The sequence below is a fragment of the Lissotriton vulgaris genome, chromosome 4_1 (genome assembly GCF_964263255.1).
Source record: "Lissotriton vulgaris chromosome 4_1, aLisVul1.2, whole genome shotgun sequence".
Classification (NCBI taxonomy): domain Eukaryota; kingdom Metazoa; phylum Chordata; class Amphibia; order Caudata; family Salamandridae; genus Lissotriton; species Lissotriton vulgaris.
This window is the reverse complement of record NC_141691.1, coordinates 1,488,863,322-1,488,879,187: the sequence shown is the minus strand read 5'-3', so window position 1 is coordinate 1,488,879,187 and position 15,866 is coordinate 1,488,863,322. Positions and strand designations below refer to the sequence as shown.

The window sequence follows — 15,866 nt, the reverse complement described above, 5'->3', positions numbered from 1 at the left end:
CTACAAAATCCGTTGGCCTGTGAGGCGGCGTCAGTAGCGGACCGATGTGCGAATAGGCCGAAGGCAGCACAACGCGCCGAGATCCGGATGGCACCGAGGTGGTGTCCAGCAAGTTGCCGCACTGGTGTGGCCATCCTACAATGCTGCGCCAAAAGACGGCGTGTGGGTGCCCGGGGGGGGAGGGGAGGCGGCGCGAACTGGCCTCTCCCGCCTCCCCACGTGGAGGCACCTCATGTGCAGTGCGGCGCCCTTTACCGTTTCACTCGTCGTCCAGCAGAGTTGCGCCCGCACTTGCTGCTACAGTAGGCCGAAGGCAGCACAATGCGCCGAGATCCGGATGGCACCGAGGTGGTGTCCAGCAAGTTTCACTGGTGTGGCCATCCTACAATGCTGCGCTGAAAGACGGCGTGGGGTGCCCGGGGGGGGGAGGCGGCGCAAACGGGCCTCTCCCGCCTCCCCAGGTGGAGGCACCTCATCTGCAGTGGGGCGCCTCTTAGCGTTTTCCTCGCCTTCCAGCTGAGTTCCGCCCGCTCTTGCGGCACAGTGCCTCACGCTCCATCCAGCTGAGTTCCGCCCGCTCTTGCAGTACAGCGTCTCGCCCGCCATCCAGCTGAGTTCCGCCCGCTCTTGCGGTACAGTGACACGAACGCGCCAAGATCCGGATGGCACAGAGGTGGTGTCCAGCAAGTTTCACTGGTGTGGCCATCCTACAATGCTGCGCCGAAAGACAGCGTGGGGTGCCCGGGGGGGGAGGCGGCGCAAACGGGCCTCTCCCGCCTCCCCAGGTGGAGGCACCTCATCTGCAGTGGGGCGCCTCTTAGTGTTTTACTCGCCTTCCAGCTGAGTTCCGCCCGCTCTTGTGGCACAGTGCCTCACCCTCCATCCAGCTGAGTTCCGCCCGCTTCTGCGGTACAGCGTCTCGTCCGCCATCCAGCTGAGTTCCGCCCGCTCTTGCGGTACAGTGACTCACCCGCCATCCAGCTGAATTGCACCCACTCTAGCGGTGCAGCGATAGCCGGCTGCAACAGGACTCTCAAAATGGTGGCCAGCTCTTTGGATTTGGGTCTGGTCCACTAAAATGGCCCTGGGACACCTTGGAACTCGGACGCTTGCCTGCTAGGGCATGGGCCCCATTCACGAAAGCGTCCCTTCTTTTGACTGATTGTTCTTGTTGCCTATCTCTTCTGTTGTCATTTAACGAAACCTTTTTGGACTGCCAAAAGGGGTTCTGGTCCGACCGCTGGTTGGTGGAGACATTTTGACTATATCCTGGACCTGCCCGGCCTTGCCTTAAATGGCGCCGGTATAAATGGGACTCGTAACTCCTTGTTGTGTACTGGTTGCCCAACCTTGATATCACGAGATACGTATGCAGTTTTGAAGCACATGGCGGGCGGGGACGAGTACTGATTGAACATTCGGCCCACGTGGTTATAGGCCCATATTTGTATACTGACATTTTCACAATAAATGTTTTTAAAACAAAACATGGTAGTAGTTCCTAGATTGGTAAAGTTTTGAGTAATAGCCACTGTTTTTGAATTAGTAAAAGGCAAGTGAAATAAAGCAGCCCGATTACATGACGGTTAAAAGGTATAATACGCAGGAACGCAGTAAAGATAAATGGCTGTTGTGTTTTCCAATCCTGCAACATAAAGTGATCGATAAGAATCCGATATTCATGCCTATCAGCGACTAAGACAGCAGGCCGAGCCTCTTTTGTTCAACGGCTCCCTCATGGGACGAAGAAACGCCCTTTTTTCTCGAAATAGGAATATTTTACTTGCAGGACAGTTGTAAATTTCCCGGGAAAATACATTAGCCTGGAACATTGTTAGTGATAAACTGTAAATGCATCTGGGTCCTTTGCTTTACAAGTCAGAGTGAGAAAAAAAAAGGTGGGGCTTTCATCATTTGGGAAAAAAAAATGTTCGAAAGCAATGAAAAGTGTTATTTTTAGGTCATATGACCAAGCCTTTCATCATTAGAATAACAAAAGTAAAATGAACCAATGAAAAGTTTTATTAACAAGTCACATGACCTGTTATGCTTACGTTACGCGCTGCGCGCCGCGCCGCGCTCTGGATCGTTTCCGGGAAGCTGCGCCTCGCGCACCGGAGGACTTCCGGGTGCGCTAACGCGGCGCATCATATGACGCATTACGCGACAACGCAGGTCCAGAATATAGTCAAAATGTCTCCACCAACCAGCGGTCGGAACACAACCCCTTTCAGCAGTCCAAAAAGTTCTGTTAAATGACAAGAGAAGGGACAGGCAACAAGAACCATCAGTCAAAGAGGGGAGGGCAAGTTCTTCTCTACCGGGTCACGTTGGGGCTCCACCAGAACTGATCGAATTGGTAGTCTACAGTGTTTCTGGATGTTTCAGACTGAAGCTGGCGTCAGCATGAGAGCACCACCATCTCGTGGCTACGTCGTGGCCATTCCGCGAGCAATCATGGCAGTCGCTCCCCACCGGAAGTCTACGGGAGTCGGGGGTCCCGGTGACTGTTGTAGAATCTTCAAGGCTGAGGGGACTCTTTTGGGAATGGGGCCCATGCCCTAGCAGTCAAGCGTCCGAGTTCCACGGTTGCCCAGAGCCATCTTTGCAGGCCAGGCCCAAGTCTGTGGAGCCGACCGCCATTTCGTGAACTCCGTAGCAGCCGCCTGTCACTGTACCGCAAGATTGGGTGCAATTCCGTTGGATGGCGGGTGAGACGTTGTAATAGCAAGAGCAGGCGCAATTCAGCTGGCTGAGCGAGGCACTGTGTCGCAAGAGCGGGCGCAAGTCAGCTGGTCGAGTGAAGCGCTGGGGTGTAGCTGAGAAACCTCCACCTGGGGAGGTGGGGGAGGCTCGTTTGCGCCGCCTCTCCCTTCTACTGCACCCCACGCCGTCTCCTGGCACAGGTATATGTGATGGTCGGACCAGGGCACCGCAGGACGTGTCTTCAGGTCAAACGGATTGTGGGACAAGGTGTGGAGCAGGCGCAATTATCTCGGGGGCCTCCGTCAAGTGGGTCAGGGAGGCACCGCATCACATTGTTTTCCAATGCAGTCAGGTCCACAAACAGCCCCCATTTACTTTGAGAATAGTGAAGCTGCAGCAGGTGCAAATAAGCTTCAGACAGTGTTACAAGCGCTGCTCGGAACCCTTAACTATGGCACCCAACATCCAGGACTTATGCCATTTGTGCAAGGCAGTGACATCGAAGCATCTCAGGGACCAAGCAACATACCATATCCAGAGTCCTTCCCACAACCTCTGCCTTCCTTCTTACCTAGTTATTGTTCTTTCACTCCCACTCCAGGCTTTTAGTCTGTGGATGGAAAACCATGAACCTACACTCACCTATGAAAATCTTACTATTGATGGTTTATTTTGAGCCCAAAATACAAAGGCTTGTTTGGATCGATTTTGCAGCAGGCTGCCATGTAAATAGTTATTTAATAAAACGTTTTACCCTGTTACTTTGCTGGTGTGTTGTATATATTTATAATATTTGCATAGTGTTTGTCGTTATTTTGGGTGGGGTGGGCGGTGGAGCCGAGCTGTCTTGCAGCCATCATGGTGTCGAGCTCAGTTCCTCTCACTAGTTTCGTATTTGTCATGAGGGGTTGTTCATAATGTTTCTATTTTAGCGAGGTCAAAAAGAGATCCCATTAGTGGCCTACTGATTTTGCTTGATTCCTTTTGTTTTTTTAATGATTTTTCACTATCTGCAAAGACTAAACAGAGTATTGTGACTCTGTGCTTGTTTGTAAATAGAGAATGAACCAAAGAGAACCAATTCCAAAACAATAAATGCTAGGATAACAATCAATCAAATGGAGAGGGAAGCAGGCACGACGGATTACAACGGGGGCAAAGGCCTGTGTTACCTACCCTTCACTATCTGCAAAGAGAGAATACTCCTAAAAGAAAAGAGGAGGGGGGGGGGCAGCGTTCAAAGCACATCAGCGTGCATAAATACGAAAATGTTTTAACCTACCACGTACTTGACATTTTACAGCTTTTGATATTTGCTATTAAAAAACCATTGAAATTCACTGAAAAAACCATAGGTTATAGACCATATATAGTTAGGAATTAGCATTTACAAAACCTTGAAAATTCACTGAAAAAACCATAGGTTATAGACATATATAGTTAGGGATTAGCATTTACAAAACCATAATTTACTCGCACAAAACCATTGAAATTCGCATATATAGTTAGTTGCACTAACTATATATCGCGCACCCGCAATCCACTGCTGATGATGTCACATATTACATCATTCATGACATGGTCAGTGACATCACTGATGACATCACTGATGACATCTCAAATGACATCACTGATGACATCACTGATGACAACACCCAGTGACTGTATGTTTCTGTAAAGTTAAAATATGTCTTACATATTGAAGAATGAGTGGATGTATAAGTATCTGGATGAAGGATTTAGTAGGTGCATGACTGACTGTATGAGTGAGTGATTTAATGTGTCTCACTGAGTGCATGGGTTAGTGACTAAACTGTCTTAATGTGTGCATCATTATGTCTGTTGTTCTGTAAACTGCTGCATGTGTTGATCAGTAGCTATATGAGTAACTATATGGATTATTGATTGGTTGCCCAAGTATTTGTATGGGAGACTGAGTGTGTGTGTGGGTGGCTGGGAGGTGTGTGACTCTGTGCATAGATGTGTGAGTAGTTGATTCACTATATGTATGGGTTCAAAAGTGCATGTGGAAACAGCTGTATGGGCAGTTGACTGTCTGCATGAGTGTATTGGTGAGTGAATGGATTTCTCAGTGCTACATGTCAAAGTAAGTACATATGTAAAACACAGTACATGTGAGAGTTGACATATATAAATAACTGTGCATAAGAGCCAGTGAATGTGTGAGTGGCTGTATGGATCATTGTGAACATGTATCAGGGATTGTATAAGACAGTAAATATGTGTTAGTATATGTTTGAATAAGTAAGGTGTGTATAACTGTATAGTTGAGAAAATGAAGGTGTGATTGATTCTTTGCATGACTGACTAGGTGTGTGAGTAACTCCATGGATAAGTGACAGTCTGTGAGTGTCTGTTTACACTGATTGTATCTAAGGTTATGTTAGAGTCTGAAGATGTTCATTGTATTATCACATAAATGATATCATCAGTGATGTGATCAGTAATGTCAAATGAGATGTCATCAGTGATGTCATCAGTGATATCATTCGAGATGTCATCAGTGATGTCATCAGTGATGTCATTTGAGATGTCATCAGTGATGTCATCAGTGATGTCACTGACCATGTCATGAATGATGTAATATGTGACATCATCAGCAGTGGATTGCGGGTGCGCGATATATAGTTAGTGCAACTAACTATATATGCGAATTTCAATGGTTTTGTGCGAGTAAATTAAGGTTTTGTAAATGCTAATCCCTAACTATATATGGTCTATAACCTATTGTTTTTTCAGTGAATTTTCAAGGTTTTGTAAATGCTAATTCCTAACTATATATGGTCTATAACCTATGGTTTTTTCAGTGAATATATATATATATATATAAATATATAAATATATATATATATATATATATTTATATATATTATACACACTGTTTTGGCGTGCTCAAGCCTCCTTCGGCAGCGGGCTTCCTGGCGGGATCGCCACTCCTTTCCACATGAACACACTCCTGGTCACCAATGCTCTTAGATTCAGCAAAAAACCAGAACCGGGGCCCAAATGTTGCTCGCAGTGCAGTATTTTACTGGCACACGGACAGAAACAACCCTACGCGTTTCGAAGCTTGCCCCTCTTATGCGTTTCAAAGGAATAACCTTCTTCTTCAGAGGCCCGATGTATCCGAGCCCTGCCGTTGGAAACCCCAATTAGGATTAAGAGCAGCGCCCATCAGCGGAGTCCCATTGCGGGCTTGAAATGGTTATTTACAGTGCATTTGTGCTCTCAGGACTAGCAAGGAATTTTCCTGGACTGCAGTTCCCAGAATGCTCCACAGGTATCTCAAACGAGCAGCCCATCTGGGGGCATGGACTTCAGCATTAATTAAGTGGAACTGAACAGGAAACTGCAAAGAACTGTCTGTCTTCATATGCCTCCGAAGAAGAAGGTTATTCCTTTGAAACGCGTAAGGCGAAGACTCGAGGGAACAGCTGTTGGTTGAATCTACTGGCGTGTACTGTTCGTACCTGATTAAAAGCATCGCTTTATGTTGGTGTTTGGAGTGCAACTCATTGCTTAGGGAAAGTTTGGAGCGTATATGTATATAAAATATATATAATCCCAATATGATGACAGTAATTTCCAGATAGCAGTATATCAACTTCCATTCCACTTCAATATCTCTGCCTTTGAATTCAACCACGTAATGATATCCCCACTTTCAGATTAGCACTGATTGCAACTGTGTTATATAACTTCTATTAATTCTTTTAAATGGCACTTCTCGACCAAACCACATGAGATATGACTTTACCTGATGTTAGGGATACTACATTTAGGGCCACACATACAGAGAAGTAAGAACGGTGCGGCATCCCCATCTCTTGACTACTAATTAATGCTACCGTCTTGTGACTACTATCACACCTCCCATTTTACAGCACTGATGAGTACGTCTATAAGAATGGCATATACTCTCAGGAAATTTTACAGGCATGCTGTAATCTTAGACCACTGGATAATAGGTCCCAGATAAACTTATAACTAATTACCTCTTTTCTCTCATCTCCCTCCTCCTAGACTATTACGTGATGCTTATTTTCAGATTTGGTAGAGTGGCTGAATATATGATGTTATTCCGAATTCTTTCATCCCGCATACCATCACACCGCATTTTTTACTACGAAAGTACCATTACTCCACAAAGCAATAATTCTTCAAACTTTTACAATGCATATGACTTTATCACGCATGCCATTACAATGTAAATGCATGTGTGGTGAAGTCATATACTTTGTAAAAGTACTTTATAAATATATATATAAAAAAAATATATATAAATATATATATATATATATATATATATATATATATATATTATCGTACTCCACCAAAACAGCTTCTCGGTAAGCAGATGAGCTAGCGGACCCATAAAGTTCTTTGTGCCAAATTTTATTTTCAAGTATCCCGCACCAAAGCCGCCATGACGCGTTTCGGTCCCACCTGGACCTTGATCACATGACGCGTTGCATAAAGTTAACCGCCCTTTTAAAGTGCCAATGTCATTATTTACAGCTGTGCAAAGACCATGCAAGAAATAAAAGACAGACTATACATTTTAAATGTGATAAAAGACTACGGAAGTGAATACAACTGAACAATTCATTGTATCACAAACAGCAGCAATCAAAAAGGTACACTTCATCAAATTGATTACAGATTTGTAAATTCAAACCATGGCAAATACATATAAGATATAAATATACGGAAATGTTTAAAATTATAAATATAATTGTATCAATATTCATAAAATCAATAAACAATTCACATTCAGCCACCAATATGCGATGGTACAAGAATAATTGGGGTTTCACGAAATTCTTTGAGAAAAACCTCCAGTTTGTATGCCCTAATAATACATGGGCATGCAAGCCTTGGACCTAAATCAAAAATATATTTGAGCGGGTCCCCATATTATTATCACTCTATGCCATGGTTGTGATAATATATAAATTTCAAATTTGCTGCTGGAAATAATTATGCATATTGTTACCCTAATGATGGGGTTGTTACTCAGTCCTGCCCAAGTGGGCAAGCACAGCTTACTAAAAGGCTTATTATAGGCAGAAAAGGGGAGGTGAAGGCCAAACTATAAAACCGTGATTCCTCATACCCTGAAATACTCCAAGGTGTGTTAATAGAAATGTGTATTGTAACAAATATAAAGAGTGCCACCTAAGTGATTTAAAAAATGAAGAGTAAGAAGAGAAACCAAAAATGAATAAATAATGTATGCACATGAATTTGAAAATGTATAAGATTGGATAATCTAATCAGCGCGCTCATGGTTTGTCAGACCTGCAGTCTTGCATACACATAAATCATGTTTTATAAACATGTGTATAAGTCTTCGGTCGCGTTCAAACGAAACGGAGACTTGGTGTTCAGTTCTAGAATGTATTTAGTCTCTAACTTGCGCAGAGCACTCTCCCTGTTGTCCCCTCTTCGTGACAAAGGTATACAGCCAATGGCAAAATAATTCAATAGGTTAGAGTTGCTATTATGGACTACCTCGAAGTGCCTCGCGACTAAGTATGCCTGGTCTTTGTTTGTAATGGCGCGGATATGTTGAAGAATCCTCCTGTGCATGGGCAATTTTGTACTGCCCACATAGCGCAGTGCACACGGGCATTCCAAAACATATACCATGTATTCCATTTTGCAGGTAATTCTTTTTGTCATTTTGACAGGTTTAGGTAGGAAAGGGGTATTGTAGGTTTTTACATTTTTGGCATGGTTGCAAGCCTTGCATATTAGACATTTAAAGAACCCCTTTTGCTTTGATAACCAGTTCAAGGGTGACTTGATCTCGGCATTGCTTTTGACGAGGCAGTTAGACATTGATCGGGTTTTTCTAAAGGCAAGTTGTGGCAATCGTTTATGTTGAGTCAAGTCATCCCCGATTATGGGGTCCCGTAGAAGTAGACCCCAGTGCCGATTCAGGATTCGTCTAATTGCCCCATGCTGTTTGCTAAAGTCCAAGATGACTCTGACTTTAGATGATTGGCAATCAGTCCCAACTGGGCTGATTTGACCTGAACCTAATACCTGTTCCCTGCTTAGGTTCTGAGTCCTATTGATGGCCCTATTCACAATGGAAGCTGCATAGCCTCTCACGAGAAATCTTTTCTTACATGCATTTTGGGCAAGTTTACATTCCTGTTCACTGCTGCAGATGCGCTTGATTCTAAGCAGCTCCCCATAGGGGATGCTATGTATCAAGTGCGTTGGATGATGGCTAGATGCGTGCAGAAATGAATTGCCCGCAGTGGGCTTCCGATAAAGTCTAGTGGATATGGAGCCATCAGATGTAAAGACTTCCGTGTCCAAAAAGACCACCGAGTTCTTGCTAATGTGGGCAGTGGATTCCAGATTTAAATGGTTGGCATTCAAGTTTTTGACAAATTGTGTGGCTAAATCTTCTGGCCCCCTCCAAATTAGAAAAAGGTCATCTATATACCTTAGCCACAAGGGGACATGTTCCTTCAAGATGTCCTCATATTGCCTTTTGAGGACCTGCTCCTCCCACAGCCCCATATGCAAACAAGTATAGCTGGGGGAGAAGCAGGCCCCCATGGCAACACCCCTTATATATTGAAAAATGGTATTGTCAAAATAGAAATAGTTATGCTCCAGACACATTTTGAGCATATCAACAAGCATCCTGTAATGCAGATGGAAACATGCTGGCCTGCGATTAAGATAGTGTTCAACAGCCTTAACTCCATCAATATGGCTGATGGAGGTGTATAGGGAGGTCACATCCATGGTAATGAGTAATAGGTCCTCCCCCAATATATATATGGGTAAACAACCTTTACAATGAAACTTTTACAACGCACTACCATTACGACACAACTTTTACAACGCAAACCATTACAACGCATTGCGCTGGGGGGCGCTCTATGATAGGGAATAGGTTTAATTTACTATCCAACACCTTCCCTACTATCCACAGGGACTGGAGTTGGAATAGTAAATTAAACTATTCACTATCCAGCGCCCCAAAGCACTATGCGTTGTAAAGGCATGCGTTGTAAAAACCGCGTTGTAAAGGCATGCGTGGTAAAAGCATGCGTTGTAACGTCATACATCCATATATATGTGATTTTTTTGTTAAAATAAAACATTTCTTCTTTTATATTGTTTTATTTATATGTATATATATATCAATCTTACATATATATATTTTATATACATATATATATTTAATTTTTTTTAATGTATTAATTACCCTTTCCACCCTAGAAACTAATCCCACCCTAGTCCCTTTAAATACCCCTGCACCCCATAATCATAACCCACCCTGACTCCTTAAAATACCCCTGTACCCCAAAACCCAAACCTAGCACTGAACCCTAAAAATACATCTGTACCCCAAAACCCAAACCTAGCCCTGAACCCTTAAGATACCCCTGTACCCCAAAACCCAAACCTAGCCCTGAACCCTAAAAATACCCCTATACCCAAAAACCCAAACCTAGCCCTGAACCCTGAAAATACCCCTGTACCCAAAACCCAAACCTAGCCCTGAACCCTAAAATACCCCTGTACCCAAAACCCAAATCTAGCCCTGAACGCTAAAAATACCCCTGTACCCCAAAACCCAAACCTAGCCCTGAACCCTAAACACCCCCCTGTACCCGTAAACCCAAACCTAGCCCTGAACCCTAAAAATCCCCCTGTACCCCCAAACTTAGCCCTGAACCCTAAAAATACCCCTGTACTCCAAAACCCAAATCTATCCCTTAGCCCTAAAAATACCCCTTTACCCAAAGCCCAAACCTAGCCTTGAACCCTAAAAATACCCCTGTACCCAACAACCCCAAAGCTATCCCTGAACCCTTAAAATACCCCTGTACCCCATAACCCAAACCCACCCTTAAAATACCCCTGAACCCCTAAAAATTTACCTCAACACCACCAAACTAAAACCATATACTTACCTTAAACTTAAATATTAAAAACATATGCTTTTACCATTCATGCTTTTAAAACGAATTTCGTTGGAAAACATGCGTGGTAAAAGCATATAAGATGTAATGGCATGCAATATAATAGTATTGCGGAGTAATGGTACTTTCGTTGTAATGGTATGCAGAGTGAAGGTATGCGGAATGAAAGTTGCATTGTAAAGGTGTTTTACCAGAGTGGCTTTCATGTATATATGCTAATTCCTCAATGGAGAGATGTCTCCTGAACTATTTTAGCTTCACATATATTAATTTGGGCATAGGTTGTAAAGATTGTCTATCACACCAAATATTTCTTGCATTGAGTATAAGAGTGTCATCCTTTTTAGGATATTTGTTTTCTCACGTTGGCTGTGGGCGCATCAGTATACCTATCTTCATAGTTCTTTCCTGTTATGTTTTATCTTTATTTTATGATTCATGTGATGTTTATCTATATGTTCTATCCCTGAATAATCATCCGTCTTGTATAACTGTAAAATTGTTTTCTTTTTCTTTAAATGTATGATTTTTGTACTGTTGACTTCTATTCTTAATGTATGTTTGAGTCTTGAAAATCCCCAGGCTTGTGTGCCTCTATGGTGGGAAAAACATCTTCACTGGCTATCTTTGAGTTTGATGAATACCTCTTCTTTAAGGTGAAGAGTAAAGGAATAAATCAATCCTTATCACCACAGGATTTCTGATATTCAATACCTGTTAATTAATGAATATGAATCATGTGATCACATTTGCCTTTGTATTTAGAACTTAATTTACCTATATACCACGGTCTTTTTGACTTCGATGTAACTAGCCTAGCATGTTATTATTATCTTGTTCTGCAATTTTTAGGGGAGGGGCTCACATTCCTCTAGGAAATACTTACAAAACCTTCTAATTACCTCCATAATGAGACCTTATCAGAGAACCTGGGACCAGGTGTATGACTGTTTTTTTGCGGTCGAAACAGCAAATCGGCCCGTTTGCGATTGCAAAAAAGGGTGGTGATATTTACAAACAATATTTTGCGAGTCGGTGAATCACAAAATAGTGTTTGTGCTATTATGAAGGGGAGTGTCAAGGGCGTTCCTTCCTAATAGTGAGTCAGAATGGTATGAACCAAAAGGCTTTGAATATTAGCAACCATGTATTAAAACACACCTGAAGGTGGGAAACATCTGCCTGATAATCAAATATGCAAACTAAAATTGAAGTGGATAGCTATAAAAATAAACCAACACATGGCATATACTTAAATTAGCCAGAATTCAATTGCAATACTCTGTTAATGGATACACACCTTCAGGAAAGGGCTTAGAAGAAATGAAAGGATATGCAGAATGGTACAATACTTCCAATATAATAGAAGTAGGACAAGCCATTCCACATCAACAAACGTGGAGGAGTAGCAAGTTTGAGTTTAGATAATCGCTCCTGTAGTTGTTATGTATGGGTTGTAACTTAGTACAGATCTGGTGTTAATGGAAATCGTGTTAATTGTGCTTAAAAAAAGCTTAGCATGAAGTATTTCCTGTGATGCTTTGCCTGTGGATTTCTATAGCCTATATTGATCAGAATATGCATTTGCTTCATGTGAAGGATTCTATTTCAGCACAACAAGCTTAAATAGTCTAGTGGGATAAGGACCAACAAGAGACGTATATCTGAGTATTTCAAACTCCTTGAGTCTTGCCATTAGCAAAAATGAATAACAGTGATATTGCCAGTCACTTCACAATAGCTTACAGCTCATTCTTAAGATAAAGATCATGATAGCTCACCACTTCTTCATGTTTGCATTTCCTCACATTAATGCCGTTTATCTGCAAGGAAGAGAGGTTCAACATGTAATTTACTTCAATTAAAACAAATGGTGTTATTGAACAGCGAAAACAACACACAAGGCTTACTTGTAATATTGCGTCTCCGATGAAGAGCAGGCCTGAGAGTTCAGCTGCAGCAAAAGAGAAATACCATTTTTATAAAAGGATGTACAAATAACATGAAATTAAGGGAATTAATTGAGCAGTCATTTTGAGTACTGAAGCTATCACCACTGTGTTATTTCAAAGAATACTGCCAATTCATTAATTTAATCTGTCTTTAATTCCTGAATTTACATACACAGTTGTTCAGGACTATTATACTGTATTATTCTCTTGCACTGAGTGGTGTTTTTTTTCTGTGGCATAATATAAACGGAATAGGGTTATCCAAAATGTCTTTAGGAATTATCTATTAAGAAAGTACATGGTTGTGTAAGGTTTATGGATGACACAACTTCCAGTTAAGGATAATAAGTGCTTAATTTGAAATGTCTATTTCATTTTGAAGAAAGAGGTTAATACGTCGTTTTATGATAAGAGGAGTCTGACCTCAGAAATAATTGCCAAATAACACAAATGAAGTTATCAATTCAGTAAGCAGTGACATACGCAAGTGAATAGATAGGAGTTACATGCCCCCTATAAAAGTATCAGGTGTTCACGTTATCTCACAATGCTAAGCTGTATACGTGTCTTCTGCAATTCATTATTTTGTCAAAAAGAAAGTGACAATTGTGAGATCCTCTTTGATCGCACAGTCTGATCAAAATGGAAAGAGAACAGCACGAGAGCACGGTAAATTGTGAATATGTGTGGAATATTATACATACGCTCAAATAAAGTTGCCTCGCTTTAATTAGTGTTGGTTTACTGTATAAGATATCATTAGTAATAAACTTTGTCATAGTGCCTGCACTCATTTATTACTTTACCGTTTTAATTTGGGAATGCTGCCATTCTCAAGAGCATTTGTCTTCCACCATTTTCAAGCCATACTCCATTCTGGAATGCATTAGGTTTTGGTGCATCACATTTATTCACAAGGATTACCAAGTGCAAAAAAAAAACCTCGAAGAACACTGGAAAAAATTCTGTAAATTTGTGAGTGGTCACGTGCCCTCTGTAAATAATTTCCCAACCTGGTAATACTAGTAAATTTACCCATGTCAAGAAACAATTGTGCATCTGGAAGGGGCAGGCAAACTATTAGTCATGCCTGTGTAGTCAAAAAGTACATTTGCCACATGTTAACTTGACTACTTAACACCCATCCCTGCAGGCATCTGTCTTACTTTGCATGGAATGGACATCAGGCTGGAGAGAATTGTGTTTCATCGCTGTCACCTTCGTGGCAGCGAGAACATTTTGACTGTACCTCATTCATGTTATTTCCTTTGTATGCTTACAGAGTCCCGCAATGGGATGAATTGCCCATATCATCAGCTCCAGTGTTTTATAAATGTCTAAAATATATTCAACGTTGGATCAACAATTGTGTCTGACTGGGAAGAAGGTGAAATCTCCATCAGATGGACTGACCAGTAGTCATACACCTGTTAGTCTTAAACGTTCAATATATTTGGAACACAATTTATACTTTTTAGTTGCTTACCATGTCGATTTCTGTATAGAATTAGATTTGGTTTACATTCCTACCAACAGCTGAACCCATTTTTACAGTTTGATCTGATAGCGATTCCTTCCTTTATTTTGTTTAAGTAAAGTTGTGTCTTCACTGAGGTTGCATACAAATATTTGCTAAACCTCTCTGCCTCAAATGCATGCATCTGTATATTATTATATGTCCTATGAGTCTTTGGTGAGTATATGCATCATCTCCTTAATAGATCAAACTTCTGACACTTGATGAACAGTAGTTACTGATTTATTTCCCTACTAACAGTCTCTATATTTTCAAATGTTATGCCTAAATCATGTGTGTTCCCAGGAAAAGCGTTATGTCTATTTTTAATTTTCATTAGTGGTCCAAAGTTTTTGTATCTAAATTGGACTATTAAGGCCATTGGTATGTAAAAGCACAATACAAAGTGCAGTTCTTTAAACACCATTGGTTAAAAAATGTACCAATTGCCCGTCTGTACATCACAATATACTTTATAATATTGTACATGTGAAAATGCCTATCAAATTATAAATATTAGAGGTCTATATGTCAATTTGTTTAATCAATACTATTTTAATAATCTTATTTCAAACACTATAAATATTTATATTTTATTTTTCCTTTCATGTAACTGAAAAAAGAAAGTAAAGCAATAAAAGAATTCTGATTCAGTAAATTTAGGCATCGTAAATATACAATATTGCACCGTTGAACATAGAAAGTCTAAAGAATCTAACTGAAAAACTACATTTTAACACACGATGCCTGTGAGTATTTGTAGAATTATACCAGAATAAAAAATAAGAATAAAATGTAATACAATATTATCCAATCAAAATTTACATATATGTGCGTGTGTGTGTGTGTGAGTGTGTGCATATATACACCTATACGTATATTTATATAGATAAAAATGTTTTAAAAAAATCCAAGAAAGACATTAAAGTTAAACAGACAATTGATGACATAGTTCAATACATTTTGCAGAATGGTATGAACAATTAGAACAAGGATTATAATCACACTGCAACTGTGTGTAAATGCATCATCCATACTTTGTACATTCTTTAACAACGTATGATCTCTTAAACTTTTCCATGAAAACCTTGAAATAAATAGTAAAACTTCATAAATCTCAAATCTAGATATTACTGATGGCATTACATGACAATTCTTTATTGCCAGTAAGCCAAGGCGGAAAATCCGTTCAGCTCGCGGATTTTCTGTAAATTCGCGATCCTCGAACGCTCGCAAATTTACCGAAAATCCGCAAATTCGCACACAGCGGATTTTTTTTCTCTTGGTGATACAATTTGCGGCGTGTGGCATAAGTTCGCAATTGCGAACATGTAGGTGCGGCGGGCAGCAACAATCTTGCACTCGCGAAATTACAAAATTTGCAATTCTGCACAAGAAATCCACAAGCAAGCAGCATAGACCTTCTGAAAATGAGGATTGACATTTGCCTGCCCTTTTTGGATTTGAGGCCTTTTGACTTTCTTTGGATCACTTTTGGATTAGAAATCAACTTTCACAAGTAATTTTGTTTGGGGCATTACATTTGCTGTTCTGCAGAAAAACGAGTTTTGCTAAACTGAAAGCACTAAAAGTTCAAATTCATCATTAGTAACCATTCCCTGTAGTGCTTCCTGACTGGGGCCCCTCCAGAGTTCAGTTGCTAGTTGCAACAATTGTATGACCCTGCTCTGACCCTCACAGCCGGATCATAGA

The 15,866-nt window shown here is 41.0% G+C and overlaps 1 protein-coding gene across 1 annotated transcript in view; it reads right to left on the bottom strand.

The window, feature by feature from the left end:
* The window catches only part of SNTG1 (syntrophin gamma 1), a 1,529,981-nt gene that overhangs the window by 1,224,993 nt on the left and 289,122 nt on the right, over positions 1-15,866 (bottom strand). Inside the window, exons 5-6 of the mRNA XM_086917997.1 lie at positions 12,596-12,639; positions 12,467-12,508 (exon numbers count right to left, since the gene is read on the bottom strand). Coding sequence (XP_086774123.1) covers positions 12,467-12,508; positions 12,596-12,639 — 86 coding nt within the window. The remainder of the gene's footprint in view (positions 1-12,466; positions 12,509-12,595; positions 12,640-15,866) is intronic.